Below are 14,996 nucleotides of genomic sequence, written 5' to 3'. Positions count from 1 at the left end.
CAGGACACAACATGTTAAAATCCCAAACTATTTCATCACCCTTTAATCTCAAATTCTACCACAGCATATGCTTGGTCAGTAACTCAAAACAATAGGAAACTACTGAAGAACAAGGAACAGAGGAAATCTGTCATCTTTACTCAAAAATAAAAGTAACAGGTTTTTAGAGCTCTTTATCACCTTTCATATTCTAGATTGAAGTTCATTTTCCATGTACACAGAATAATGCTGTGTTTAATATCACAATGACACCTTGATTAGAAACCAACAACAGTTCAACTCTACCCGCCACAAACTAGCAGTATAATCTTGCAGCACAACGTACTGAAAATGCTTTAATAAAAGTCTTAATTTAAAAGATTATAACTACTAACATGTGAATGAAGTAAACTTTCATTCCCAATTTTTTGAGCTTTTGTTGAATTTTATTGTGCTTTCATCATCTGTGCAGATGTAGTCATGTTTCTTTTCCGTATTCAATTAACACGTTTTATCATGGTAATGTTCCCTAGTAGTAAACTACTTTTTACAGATGACCATTCCGCTAATTAACTGACTATTCACACCTATTTTGCCTATTATTACAGATTTTCGTTTTCAACACCTATTCACAACCTCTCTGGCATGATTTCTTATGTGAGAGCTGAAAAGCAAAAATAACATTCTCCAGATGCCTTTGAAGCTAGGTTTCTGAGGGTGATTTAGATTCTGCCAACTGATACATTTGTGTAAGTCTTCATTTTCATAAAAATATTATGTGTGAAGAAAGGCAGGGAGAGAGATTTTCATTTTTCTGGCTCAGACTATGATAGAGGGTGCTTTGGGTTGGAGATAGCAGTGTATAGTAGAGGATTAATGTCTCTGAATTTCTTTATTATATCAGCAGCTACTGCTGCAGCCCAGTTCTACAATGTACTTGCATGCATATTTTCTACACTTTGGATGTTCAGCTTAGAATCTGTTTCTCCAGTTCTATTAACAATTCTGTTATTTATTGTAATAGCTAGTCTCCAAAGATGTCACTCCCACACTTCCTGGTATGATACCCTGTGTAGTCCCCTCCCGCACAGAATCTGTGCTGACCCTATGTAACCATCAGGATGTGGTAGAAATGATGTTGCATGATTGCTCAGAATAAGTCATATGAATCTTTACAGGGTTCCATCTTAGTCTCTTGATATTTTGTTCACAGGATGCTCTGTGTCAGAATCCAGGCGCCGTGCAAGCCACAGGGAGAGACCACATAGGTGCCTCCAGCTGACAGCTCCAACTGAACTCCCAGCCAACAATTGACATCAACTGCCAGTCATTTGAGTGAGCCATCTTAGAATTCCAATCCAGTAAAGACTTCAGGTGACTGTGGCCCTAATCAACATCTGACTGTAAATGCATAAGAAATGCAAGCAAGGACTGCCTAGCTAAGCCTAGTCAACCCATAGAACTATATAAAAGATAACAACATACTGTTATTTTAAGCCACTAAGTTTGTTTTACACAAATACTCCCCAAAACCTTACTGCTTAAAGTAGCTAAAACAGCTTTTGTCTACAAACGAGAGCCCTAATCAGTACATCCATATTCATAAATAAAGTTAGCCTCAGTTTCTCTTATGTATGTGTATGTGAGGCTTGCACAGTTTTGTATGTAAAATGTGCAGTTTTTTATAAATGAAATATTATATAATCTGCAGCTTTTTTGGTCCCTGATGGATTGGAATAATTCAATTGCGAAATTATCCCTAGTTCCTGACGACATTTGAGAAGAAATCTCTTTCCACCTTCAGCCAAATTATTGATTTAATCATGATTTCTCCTTTATCAAGCAATTTTGATAATTTGAATTTTCTTAGAAAATTATTCTATTCATTGAGACCATCAAACTTATTTGATTAGAGCTATATACATGGGATCTTATAATTTTCTAAACCACTGTTATAATTGCAGTTATACAATCTTTCATGTAACTAATGTTTTATAATTATATCTCCTTTGCTTTTTTTCACAATTAGGCTCTATACTTGCCAATATATTTAAAATACATTTTCATTGTATAAACCTTAGTAAATATAAATAAGAAAACCATTAAAATCCCCCATAACTCGACTATAGATAAGCACTGCTAAAACCTGAAGAGTCTACACAAGTCTTACTATATCCTTTCACACAGGTACTCAGAACAGAAACCTTGGAGCCAAATTTCCTCTCTTCCTTTCATACAAGTCCATCAATAAATACTTTTGTTTCTTTCTACCTTAAGAATGTTTTCTAGAATATGACTGTTTTTCATCATTTCTACTCAAATCACTCTCATCTCTAACCACACTACTGTGACAGTCTTGTAGTGGACTCTTGCTACCTCAAGGCATCTTCTCTACAGAGCCTCCAGAATGATTGTCTCAAAATATGTCAGATTTTGTCACTCCTTACTCAAAAACCTTCATATAGTCAGAACAGAATCCAAAGTCCACCTTTTGGATTGATAAGAGCCCTGTATGATCTGACCCCTTATTTTCCTGGATACAACCACAAAGGCTTACTATTCTTTGAACATATTACGCCCACTCAGTGTGCCTTGGCCTTTACGATTCCCTCTTTCTGGAACACCAGCCCTCTAGACATCCACGGGACTCACTTCTCCTTCATTGAGATACCCCATGTGGCTTACTGTCTCATTTCAGTCAATACTTAAATATCACCTACTCAGAGAGGCCTTCCTTGACTTACCCTATCTAAAATAGCAATCTTCAATCTCTATCCCCTTATCTTTTTTTTCTTTTTTTTTTGGTTGCACTGGGTCTTAGTTGCGGCAGGCGGGCTCCTTAGTTGCGGCATGTGAACTCTTAGTTACGGCATGCATGTGGGATCTAGTTCCCTGACCAGGGATCGAACCCAGGCCCCCTGCATTGGGAGCACAGAGTCTTAACCACTGTGCCACCAGTGAAGTCCCTATCCCCTTATCTTAAAATCCTTCCTTCATGGAAGTCATCATTATGGAAATATTACATATGTATTTATTTGTTTATTGTCTGTCTCCCCACACCAGAACATTAGAATAAGAGAGGACTTTTGCCTATTTTGTTCCCTGCTGCATTCTCAGTGGCTAGAACATATCCTTTCACACAGTAATATTTTTGGTACAAGTATCTATGAATATCCACATTATAGTTAATACTAATATTTTTATAAATGACATTAAATTTCATAATAATTTTAATAGTATATCATGAAACTCTTTATGTTATTAAACATTGTCTAAGCCATATTTTTTTAATGAGTGTATTGTTAGACACACCAATGTCCTGTTGAACATTTAGGTTGTTGCCATTTTTCATTATAAACTAAGCCAGGATTAATTCTAGTTAAATCTTTGTTCATTCTCTTACTCTTACAATAAATTTGCAAGAAGTAAATTTGCTCAGTTGAAGCAAATAAAGATTGTGAGGCTTTGATATAAATTATATTTTTCTCCAAAAATATGTATGAACTGATGCATCTAAAATAGTCCCACAATTAGTTTTCTTTTCTTTAACATAAAGTAATAGAATGTCTGGTTTTAATTAGGACTGGTAAAACAAATTGTTAGTGGCTAGTACTTACTTGAGACCTAAGGAAGGTAGCAAGTAAAACAAATGAATGAACTAAATTGAACAGACCAATATACTACGGATATTTTATTAGAGATAAATGCACATACCTGTATATGACAAGAGACAAGAACTTCAAGCAGTTTAATTTTCTAAATTATAAATTATTCAGTATTCATACTTACAGAAAACTTATCTGCCAAGCAGATGAAAACTGTACTTACTTAAAACATCAGTATCTTCCACGTCCTGAAGAATGAGCTCTTCAACAGTTTTACTCTTATTCTTTATGACGTTAATACAGTGAAGAACTGAGTCAGGTAATTCATCTAAATCCTAAAAATGTAAATAATGAAAGAAACTGTAAAATTCTTTACTAAAACTATGTATCAAAATCTGTTTTGATGTGCCAAAAATTTGAGTAAAATGTGTAAATGAGGTAAAAGGGCTCCGTATAAAGAGCATAATCCAAACAAATGTATTTGGTTAAAATTTGCTTTTAATTTTCAGGTGGTTATAAATTGCATCCATGATTCTGTTGGATCTCATATTCAAATGAGTAATTTCAGAACTTTTGTCACACTTAAATTAGCTGTGAATAAAAAGATACAATAATATAAAAATATTATTTTCTCCAAAAGTATTATGTAGGTTATTGCAATCCTAATTAAAAATCAAAGTGTAATTATTTTTTGAAACTTGACAAATGAGTTTTTTGGAAAAAGCTTAGTTGAAAAGATTTTGAAATAGCAAAACTACTAAAGGAATTTGACCCATTTTATATTTAAAAATAGAAAACCACTATAGGGCAAAAATTAACACAATAATAGAAAAGAATAAATAGTCTTGGATAGATCATATGTATAACAACAAAATATATACAACAGATATGACAAATCAATTGAGAAGAGGTGGATTATTCCATAAGTGACCCTGGGAATATCTGTTAAATATGTGCAGGAAAATTTTAATTAGATCTACTTTCTATAACATAGCTGAAAATAAGTTTCCATTGGATTAAGGATTTTTATATAAAAGAATGAATCCATGAATAACTTTTCTAGGCATATAAACATTGGAGAAAATACACAAATGAAAAGAAAATAAATGTTTGATTTCCAAAAAAGTAACTATTCTTTGGTCTAAAGATTTCACATACATTTTGCCTTTTATGCATATCTAATCACATCTGAATGCTCATGATTAAGTAAAAAAAGCAGGATACAAATATATACGTGTGTGTATATACATGTATATATACATACACATAATTATACATATAGTACAATCCCAATTTTGCGAAAAATGCACACATATACATGTGAAATTATAGGTAATTTCTACCTTCAATATACCTTTTATATTTTAAATATCTACTAATATATATTGCTTAAAGGTGACCCTAAGGAAAAAATGAGATAAGTATACAAAACACACTGAGAAAAGTGATATTTCTCCTAAAAGGCTTATCCAGTTAAAAGGCTCAAAACTACAACACCACACTTACTGTATCACTATTATCACTCTGGGTTTCTGATTTTGAATCACTATCAAAATCATCTTTTTCCAAGGAAGAAATGCTGATTTTATCCAACTCAGCTTCTATTTCTTCTTTGAGCTTTATATCATCATCATCGTTGTCTTCCATCATCCTTCATAATAAAACACGAAACCATTTAAAGAAAACTGAAGAGGCTAAATGCCGGTAAAAACTATAGGTTCTTTAATGTGCCATACCAATCCAACATGCTCTAGGTAAAAATTTAGTTTGACATAATTTTAGTTTAACAAACTTTTATCACACTTATCATGGCTGTACTATATATTAAAGAAAATGTTTTCTCCCTATATTCGTTCATTATTTCTTTAATGTTTTGACTACAAACTGATCAACTCTAATAGTACTCTTTAAATTCTCTAAAGGAAAAGTTACATGGAATGAACTGGCTTACCTTTCTGAACCAAGAAACTTCATACTAAGATTCATTTTCATGGTAATAATTAACGGCAAAATACCTCTGAACAGCTTGAGTATTCAGAGATTAAAATATTTATAAGAGAACAACCTATGTCTATATATGGTGAAACATGTGGTTAGTTTCTATTCATTAAATCAGAGTTAATTCCACCAGATAGCCACATGTTTTTACCAACAATAACATGTTGCAATAATGGATAATACATGGCTTATAAGTTCAATATTTATTTCATTTAAACCTCTAATGCTTGTAACGGATATGGGTCAAGCAGTACATTGTAGTAGGTCTTCACTTCATCATCGTTAACTACCATCATTAGCTTCCATGTATTACGCACCTGTGACAAACCAGGCACTAGAAGACACTTGAGTGATTGATAACTTAACGGGTTAAAGGTCATTATAGTCATTGTATAGATGAGAAAACCAAGGTCGGAAGAGGTTACTTAACTGCCCATAGTATGAAGCTAGTAAGTAACGGGAGCAGGATCCTAATTCAGAGATCCTGAATCCAAAGCCAGTGCTTTTCCCACTATCAAATGGTATCCGAACTCAGTCAAGCTCATTATCTGCCCAGCAATCCCTTGAACAACTTCTAGTCCAATAGTCTTCAAATTGCAGATGGTAACCCATTTGTGGATCGATAAATTAATTTAGTAGCTCTTGATCATCTAGTTTAAATGATAGGATAGAACAGGAAAAGTCAGGATAGGTCAAAAAAGAAACTGTAAGTGCACTACATATAATACAGGTAAAAATTGTTTAAAAAAACTTGTTGCAGTTATAAGTACATGTATATGTATGCATGTGTGCATGATCTGCAATGTAAATTTTTGTTTGTTTATTTTACTGTGGGTCTTGGTTAAAAAAAAAGAAGATTGAAAAATACTGTACTAGTCAGCTTTTATTTTATTTTCCAGACTATTCCAAACTTTCATTCTTTCCTCCAGTCCCTTGCCTTTCCACTGCTGTCTTCTTCCTGGCCCTTCCTTCCTTTTTTTCTTTCCTTCCTTCCTCCTTCCTTCCCTCCTCCATGCTCTCTCTTCTTCCATCCCTCCTTCCACTCCCTTCCTCTTTATATTCCACCTTTTACTCATTCATCTCAAAATCAACTTTTTGGGAGCCTACCAGATGCATCCACAACAGTGCTAGGTGCTACAAGTACACTGATTAAATAAGTAACCTGTTTTCATAGAGTTTACAGTCTAGTTAACAGAGAAAATGAAACATCCTCATTTTCCTATTTCTTTTCCTCAAGTCTCTTCTTACTCTAATCTTATTAGGAGAGGAGACCCTCTTCCTAATAAAGTGTAATCCTGTACTTATGCTCTGAATCTGACAACTTCTCACCTACTGAACTGTCTGCTCCATCCACTATTCCTTCTGTTTACTACTTTGCCATACATTTGTATTCCACTGCCACCCCCCTCCATAAACAAAATCAGTTCATTCCTATCAAAAAACGAAAACAAAAACCCACACAATACCTGTGCCTGTCCTTCCTCTAGCTATAGATATCACATATCTTTCTTTCACACGTAAATGATTTAACTCGACTGATCTCCATGTATTGCATACACTCTTAGGCATTTATCCCAGAGAAATGAAAATTTATGAAAATGAAATGAAAATTTCATTAATAAATGAAAATTTATGCTCACACCAAAACAAATGTTCACAATGGTTTTATTCATAATAGTCCCAAACTGGAAACAACCAAAATGTCCCTCGATAGGTGGATAGTTAAACCGACTCTAGTACCTCCATAACATCAGCAATAAGAGGCATGAACCATTGATATATGCCACAATACCAATGAATCTCCATGAATCTCCAGGGAACTACGCTTAGTAAAAAGCCCACAGCAAAAGGTAATAGACTGTATGATTCCATTTATATAACACTTCTGAAATACTAAAATTTTATAAAAATGAGGACATATTAGTGATTGCCACTAATGGAGTGGATGGGCTTGGAGGAAGGTGGTTATGGTGATAAAAGGGCAACATGAGAGATCCTTGTAGTGTTGGAACTGTTCAGTATCTTGACTGTGGTTGTTAATCAGTGAGCATATTCAGATGATAAATAGTGTATTACATAATACACACACAAATGAATACAAATAAAATTGAGGCAATCTGAATAAGATTAGCAGATTATACCAATATCAATATCCTGGTCATGATATTATATTAGAGTTAACAAAACATTACCATAGGGAGACACTGGACAGAGTGTATAAGAGGTATTTCTGCATTATTTCTTTAAGCTGGATGTGAATCTATAATTACCTCAATAAAAATTTATTTTAAAATATCCTAAGTACTAAGAGGACAGTTAAATAAATTATGATAAATCCATAGAATGGAATACTATACAAGTCCTTTAAAAAATGGGTACATTTACTGTACTCCTGTGGAAAGGTAGCCAAGAAGAAATAACTGAACAAAGGCAAGTGGCTGAAAACTACAGAGAATAACATCTCTTTTGCGTAACTACACGCACATACACACACTTTTTTTAGACAGAAACTTTCTGGAAGAAATGGGGGAACTTTTAATTTTCATTTCATACCTTTATGTTGAGTGATTTTTTTTTATCATGAATATGTATTACTTTTATAACTTTAAAAGCTAATTTTAAGATATTCAATTTTACTCACAACCTCCCTCTTCCAAAAGAAAACAAAACAAAACCAGAACCAGTGCAAAATGCTACCCATAATCAAACAATTAAAATGCGATTCAAAAGTTTGCTAAGTGGAAAATTAGATTTTTTTTAAAACATGGCTATAAAGCAGAATGTACAGATTCACAAAACTTTCTATAGAAAGAAAGGCAGGAGAATAGGGTAAAGGAAAGAGACATTTTCATTATATGTCCCTCTCTGCTCATCTACTGGCTCTTTAGATCAGCCCTGCCCAATTACATATTTGAGCAACATATTTGATTTTACATTTTGTAGTAGCAAATTTTTAAAATGTAAAGAGAAACAGGTGAAATTTTAATAATATATTTAATTTAATCCAATATGTCCAAAATATTATTTCAACATATAATCAATAGAAAATTATTAATTATAAGGCCAATGTAATTACAAAGTTTACATTTTTGTTTTGTAAAATAATTCTTCAAAATCCGATGTGCATTTTACACCTACAGCACATTTCAATTCGCACTCGCTGCATTTAAGCCCTCAATAGCCACCTGTAGCCGGTGGTTACAGGATAGGACAGGGCAGCCCGAGATTGATCTCACTGCAAACGGGCTACAGCAAACTACTTCAAGTTGACGATACATCACTTGGAGTTGGCTAAAGCTGCCAAAAATGTGAAATTTTCAGGAACTCCACCCTTCAACTGTAGTTCTTCAAGTTCTGAATGAACTACCAAAAATCTTCAAAACTGAAAGGAGCCTCTCGCTCCACAGACTCGCTCAGCCACCCCCTGGGCGCGCGGTCCCCTCTTCGCCCTAAAGCCTGGCCGCCGCGGAGAGGGGCCCGGCTCCGCCTGCGCTCCCGCAACTCTGCCTCGCTTCCCGCTACACCTACCCCGGCCTTGAGGGGTCTCGGCTCACCCAGCCGCAGCTAAACCTTCGGCTTTGTTGGAAAACAGCGCCCGGAGCCTCCAAACAAAGAGTAACCACGGCAACTGCCAATCCCAGGGAAGATGGACCTTACCGGTGCCCCAGTAGGACAAACTATCTCTATTCGAAACCAGAACGAACGCTTCATCTCAGGAGCTGGATAAGGAATTTAAATTGTCTTTCAGGTACGTTTTAATATTTAAATAATTTTGGAAAGTGTTTAATAAAAAATGACACTTTGTTACAATTACCCAAGTAGAGGTAGCCTGACCTTTAAATTGTTTCTGACCTATCTATATTTATTATGTGCATCTAGTAAATGTTGAGTTGCCCATGTATAAATTGTACATTCCACAAAACCTTAACCCTGAATAGTGATTTGTGGGGACTGGAAGTATGGAAAAAATGCCAATAAATTGTTTGCCTTCCGTGACAACAGTTTCTTTAAAAAAAAAAAAATCAATCAATTATCACGCAATTATCAAAATCAGTTATGAAAAACTTCTAAGTGAATGCATGTGTGGGGTGAGAAATTTGAAAAATTATTTTCTGTAATATGTTTTGCTGTAAAATATTGATGGTGACACACACTGTTTTAATATAAAACTTGAAGTTTAAGTATATATCATAATATTTAATGTTAACTAAAAAAAATTCATCAAAGTTTCTTCTTTTGGTGAAGAAAATATATAGTGTACAAAATGTAAAATTTCATTTTAATTAATAACAGATATCCCTGATTTTAATTTTTTTGAAGTTTGCAAATGAAGCATTAAATTGCCAGCGGAAGTAGTTAAGCATAATTGTAGAAGATATCTGATATACAATAAGCTAAAAGCAAACAATTTCATTGAGCCTTTGAAAGAAAATAGACTATATTTCCTGGTAACAACTGAATAGTAAAATGTATTGTGTCAACTTAAGAATTAATAATATAGATTGAGAAACCAGTAGACTTTTGATATTAAACAAACACATTAGTTCCTCATTCAAGAAAGATAATGCTTTTCAAAAATAAACTACTTCTGGTTTCAGAATTAAATTTTGGGTATTTTCATTATTAAAGTCCATGCTCAAGTAACATTTTTTCTTTTTTTAGTTTAGTTTTGTTGCTGATTTATAAACTATCAAACTCTTCATTTAAAATGCTCAGACTAACATTATGCTGAAATTCACATTAAAAAAATCTTAAAATTTTGTTTGTAATTATGAAATTATTCGTACTTTTCCCAAAGAATATCACATCCATTAGTAATAAATTAATTTCTAAAAATAATTTTAAACAACTAATTTGAAGATATTGTCTGAATTGCTTTCCTTCTTAATGCTTACCTTGTCAAACAAATTGACAGAAAAAAAGAAAAACGTTGGAAGTTCTTCTGAAGATAAATTAATCCATAGTGCATGTCTCTACAACTCATACTTTCAAGTTACTTATTAAAAAGAAAAAAACCTACTCAGGTTAAAGGATTATGGACAAAGTAACATAATCCACTTTCGGCTATAATTTCTAGGAGGAGTGCAATTAAAGAGATTTTTGCTAAACGCTGCCTAGTTAAACAATAGTTTCAAGTTGAACTGACTTACAATCTATGACTATTTGCAAATTCTTAGCAAAGCACACATGATCCCTCACAATCTTTACTGAGTCTACTTCTCCAGCCTTATCTTTTCATCTCCTGCCACTCTACCCACACCCTGGTGCACTTCACTCTAAAGCCTGTGAACGCAGTGTTCCATCTGTCTTGAAAATTCCTGCCTCTACCCTGTGTTTGCCAGACTGGGACCCTCTTAATCATCCTTCAAGGATTATCTCAAATTCATTGCCTTTCTGAAACTTCCCAACTCCGTTATTCCCAGTCCCCACACCCCCAACACAGTTCAGAGTTGGCCACAGGCTTTAATACTTGATTCCCTAACAGTCTGTCTTATTATTCATTTTTTGTGTTCCCATCTCCTGGCACTGAGAAGGAACTTAAGAACAGTAATTAGAGTATTATTTAACTAGTGAAAAATGACACCTATGAATAGGTGAATTATTGTAAATTGTCCTTCCCTATAGCATTTATACTATTAAAACAATCTCTGCTGTTGGACCATTTATTAACTAATCAGGAAATGAACCAAAGAAATACCATACCAGGACCTTATTTGAGTTAGTTTAAAAAATTCTTTGTCTATAGCAAAATAAAATACAAGTCTACCACACTACAAATATTTACTTAGGAACTGCACGAACTTGCATATCTTTGTGTAAGCAAATCGTTTTCATTGATGTTGTTTTTAGTATGCGGGGCTTGTGGCTGAAAAGATCACACGTGACCATCTCTTACCATTCTATGCAAACGTGGCTATGGGCTTCCTTGGCTCGTTGCTGAGACACCTTGTTTGTTGTGTTCTAACTCTTTAACTTGAACTGTTTGCTATGGTCTGAATGTTTGTATCCCCTCAAAATTCACATGTTGAAGTCCTTACACCCAATATGATGGTGTTAGAAGATGGTACCTTTAAAAGGAGGTGATTAGTTTATGAGGGTGTATACCTCATGAATGGGATTAGTGCTCTTAGGAAGAGATCCCACAGAGCTCCCTTTTGCCATGTGAGAATAAAATAAGTCTGAAACTTTGCATCTTTATCTCAGACTTCCAGCTTCCAGAGCTGTGAGAAATAAATTTCTGTTGTTTATAGACGACCTAATCTGTGGTATTTTGTTATAGCAGCCCAAATGGACTAAAACTGTTCTGAAGTTACCATAAACATCCTCCTTAACCAAGTCAGCTGACTTTGAGAGTACAGAATTCTCTCCCTTTTTGACATCTGTCTCATGTAGCATTATTTTAGAAATTTCTTCCTCGACTGGTTTCCGTGAGATCATGCTTTGCTTATGTTTTCGCTTCTTAAAGTCTGCTTTTAAAAAAAAAAATCCAAATTCCTAATTATATCATTCCCTACAATCAAACCTCTGCTCATTTTTATCTATAGTTAATCCGTCATCTCTTTCACTTATTCCCAAGATATCAGCTCTCTATGGATGACTCCCAGTTCTGCATAGCTTATGCTCTCCACTTACCTGCACTCCATTTCCAGTGCTTAACCACAAGGGTATCTTTTACCAATTCAAACCCAATTATTAAATATTAAATTTATGGAATTTATGAAAAATTTTCAAACAATTCCAGTGATTCTCATTATTCTTTTATTTTCCCATCATAAAAAATCTTTCTGATCATCTTTGATTCTTTCTTGCTTGTAGTAAAGCATATTGAAATGTATCAAAACCCTCTTTTTCTCCCTCTAATTATCTTTTTACTGCCCTTTCCTATCTATCGGTCATTTTGTTTGGCTTTTCCCACCCTAACTCACTTCTTTCCTTCATCTTGGGTACATAGTTACCTCTGCCTCCAACTGAGAATTGCCATGTGATTAATCGCTATGTGCCAATGGAATATGAGCAGAAGAGAAGTATGCAACTTCCACCTCACTTGCTTAAAAGATGCTCGCCTGAGTTTACTCATTCTCTTCCTTTCTGCTGACTGTAAAGGATTACACCTTGAGCAAATTTGGGAGCCATATACTGAACAGGCTGGAGCAAGTCCCATGTCCCTAAGATGATTTCCCAGTAGAGAACCCATTACCCGTCTTGGACTGAGAGAGAATAAACTTCAGTTTAGTGTCGTATTTGGGTCCTTTGATAAAACATTTTAGCCTTGACTCTACCCTGCTAATTATTATCAAATCAACAGTCAAGCCTCTGCCTTCAACATTTCACACCAGAATCAATCCAGAGATCTCATTCATTAGTCTTCTTTCTCTTTCTCATTCGTAGAGAAACAGAGGCTAGGTCTTTGGGCTTAAGTTCTCATTCAGACTGTAGGAGAGGATCACAGCTTTCTCGTATGCTGCAGTAAATAGAATTGAAGCCAAAATGTAGATCTACAACATCTTGGAAAGAAACTGAAATAAAAATCAGGCAGTCTTTCCAACTGAGTGTCCCATCCAAATAATCCAGGACCTGGAGGAATCCAGGGATAAGACTAGAGGACAGAAACTGAAGAAACCAAATGATAGCGGGAGAGTTTGAGGCAGAAGGTGGAAGATGAAGCCTGGAGAGACTCCTGAAGCTGGGAAGAAGTACCTCGGAAATTTTTAGGAGGAATATGGCCTTGGATTGAAGTAGGGAGGGAAGTGCATGGATGCTAACCTAGACATCTTTTACTTATCCACTTTCTAAGGCATCTTTCAGTTCAACAAATGGATTGGCGTCTTCCTAACTAGGGACAAACAGCTCCAAGTTAGTCCTACTAACTCTGCTTTTGTTACCGAACCAAACTTGGGTCTGCTCACCCACACGCGGTAAAGCCGACCTACTGACACCGGGTTGTGCTGAAGGCAAGTACGGCATTTATTGCGAGGTGCCAAGCAAGGAGAACAGGCAGCTCCCGCTCAAAAGACCCAAAGTCCCCCTTGGCTTTCAAGGAAGAGGTTTTAAAGGCAGTGTGAGGGAGGCGGTGGCAGGGTGCGTGATCAGCTCACGCACAGTTCTCTGCTCGGCTGGCATCAAGGTCAAGTTTCAAGCATCATCAACCTTCTGGTTTCAACCAGTCTAGGGTCTATGTTCTTATGTAAGCAGTTTTCATCTGGTGGGGGTCTGCTTCCTATAAAAACAACTTATGAATGTGTGTCAGGCCTTTATCTGTATCTTTCAGGGAACTGGGAGTTGGGTGATTCTGCTATGTAGCAGATTTATAGTCTAAATTGTTACCAGTTCCCCAGCCCAACAGCTCTTCTTTGTGTCTACATCTTCACATTTCCCAATCACTAACTCTTTGAGTCAGCCTTTTGAGACTCAAGGGAGGCCTGGGAGGCTAAAGCAAAAGCCTTTTACTTCAAAGGACAGGGACACAGGGGCTTGTATACTGTTTCACTTTCACTAGGTCAATTATGTACTGCATGTATTGAAACATTGTAAACTACAATACTTTTTGAAATACTGAGCCAGCTAGAATGGAAACAACCAAGGAACAAAGAAAACGCAGAAACATACCTAAGAAAATGTAAAACCTCCATATCTAATAAACCAAGCACCAAAACTGATAAGTATTGATTTTTACATAAATGTTTTAGGAAAATTGGCTATCTGGAAAATAATTTTTATTTAAAACCACCTTAAATTAGTTCCCTTCCTTACCTTGTATACCAAAGTAAATTGTAAGCTCATTAAATAATTTAATTCACCTATTCATTGATTCATTCATTCAATAAATATCTATTGCTATTGTACCCACCATGTGTTAGACTCGGGGTTGTAATGGTATACAAGATCTACTCTCTCTGCTTAAAGACCTCAGAGTCTACATGGGAAGGAAGACAAGTAAAGATGAAAATAGGCAACAAATAGAAATCAGGGAAAGGCTTCCAAGGCTAGACCTCAGTGACGAGTTAACATTATTCTGGGAAAGAGGAGGACAGTCAGATGTAAAGGAAAGGTTTCTAGCAAGGAGAACAAGGTGTGTTATGACTGGAAACAAAATAAAATATTTCATTTTCTGAAAACTGCAAGGAGTTCAGTAAGGCAGCTATTGACATGTTCTACAAATGCCCTCTTGGTCTCGACTGCCTGGCCAAAAAATGCCGATAAAGAAAGACAGGTACAGTTTCAAGACATCTTCAACATTTCCTTATATTCAGGAGAGCAAAGGGGAATGTTATACTGACCGCTGGTATAAGAAGAAAAATATGCAAATAAAGGACGTGAGTAGGCAGAATTATTTAAAGTTATTACTGTGGTCAGTGTTTATTGTAAAAGTTGTGTTTATCTTTTCAGAATCATCAGTATATGGGGAGAAAAAGA

General features: G+C 35.2%; 1 protein-coding gene across 1 annotated transcript in view; it reads right to left on the bottom strand.

Annotated features, from left to right (window-relative positions):
- The window catches only part of LRRIQ1 (leucine rich repeats and IQ motif containing 1), a 182,216-nt gene extending 176,982 nt beyond the window's left edge, over window positions 1-5,234 (bottom strand). The window contains exons 1-2 of the mRNA XM_068561401.1: window positions 5,091-5,234; window positions 3,808-3,919 (exon numbers count right to left, since the gene is read on the bottom strand). Coding sequence (XP_068417502.1) covers window positions 3,808-3,919; window positions 5,091-5,234 — 256 coding nt within the window. The remainder of the gene's footprint in view (window positions 1-3,807; window positions 3,920-5,090) is intronic.
- Between the last annotated feature and the right edge of the window lie 9,762 nt (window positions 5,235-14,996).

The sequence above is a fragment of the Eschrichtius robustus genome, chromosome 13, assembly GCF_028021215.1.
Source record: "Eschrichtius robustus isolate mEscRob2 chromosome 13, mEscRob2.pri, whole genome shotgun sequence".
Lineage (NCBI taxonomy): Eukaryota > Metazoa > Chordata > Mammalia > Artiodactyla > Eschrichtiidae > Eschrichtius > Eschrichtius robustus.
The sequence above is the reverse complement of the archived record's forward strand: the minus strand, read 5'-3'. Positions and strand labels throughout refer to the sequence as shown.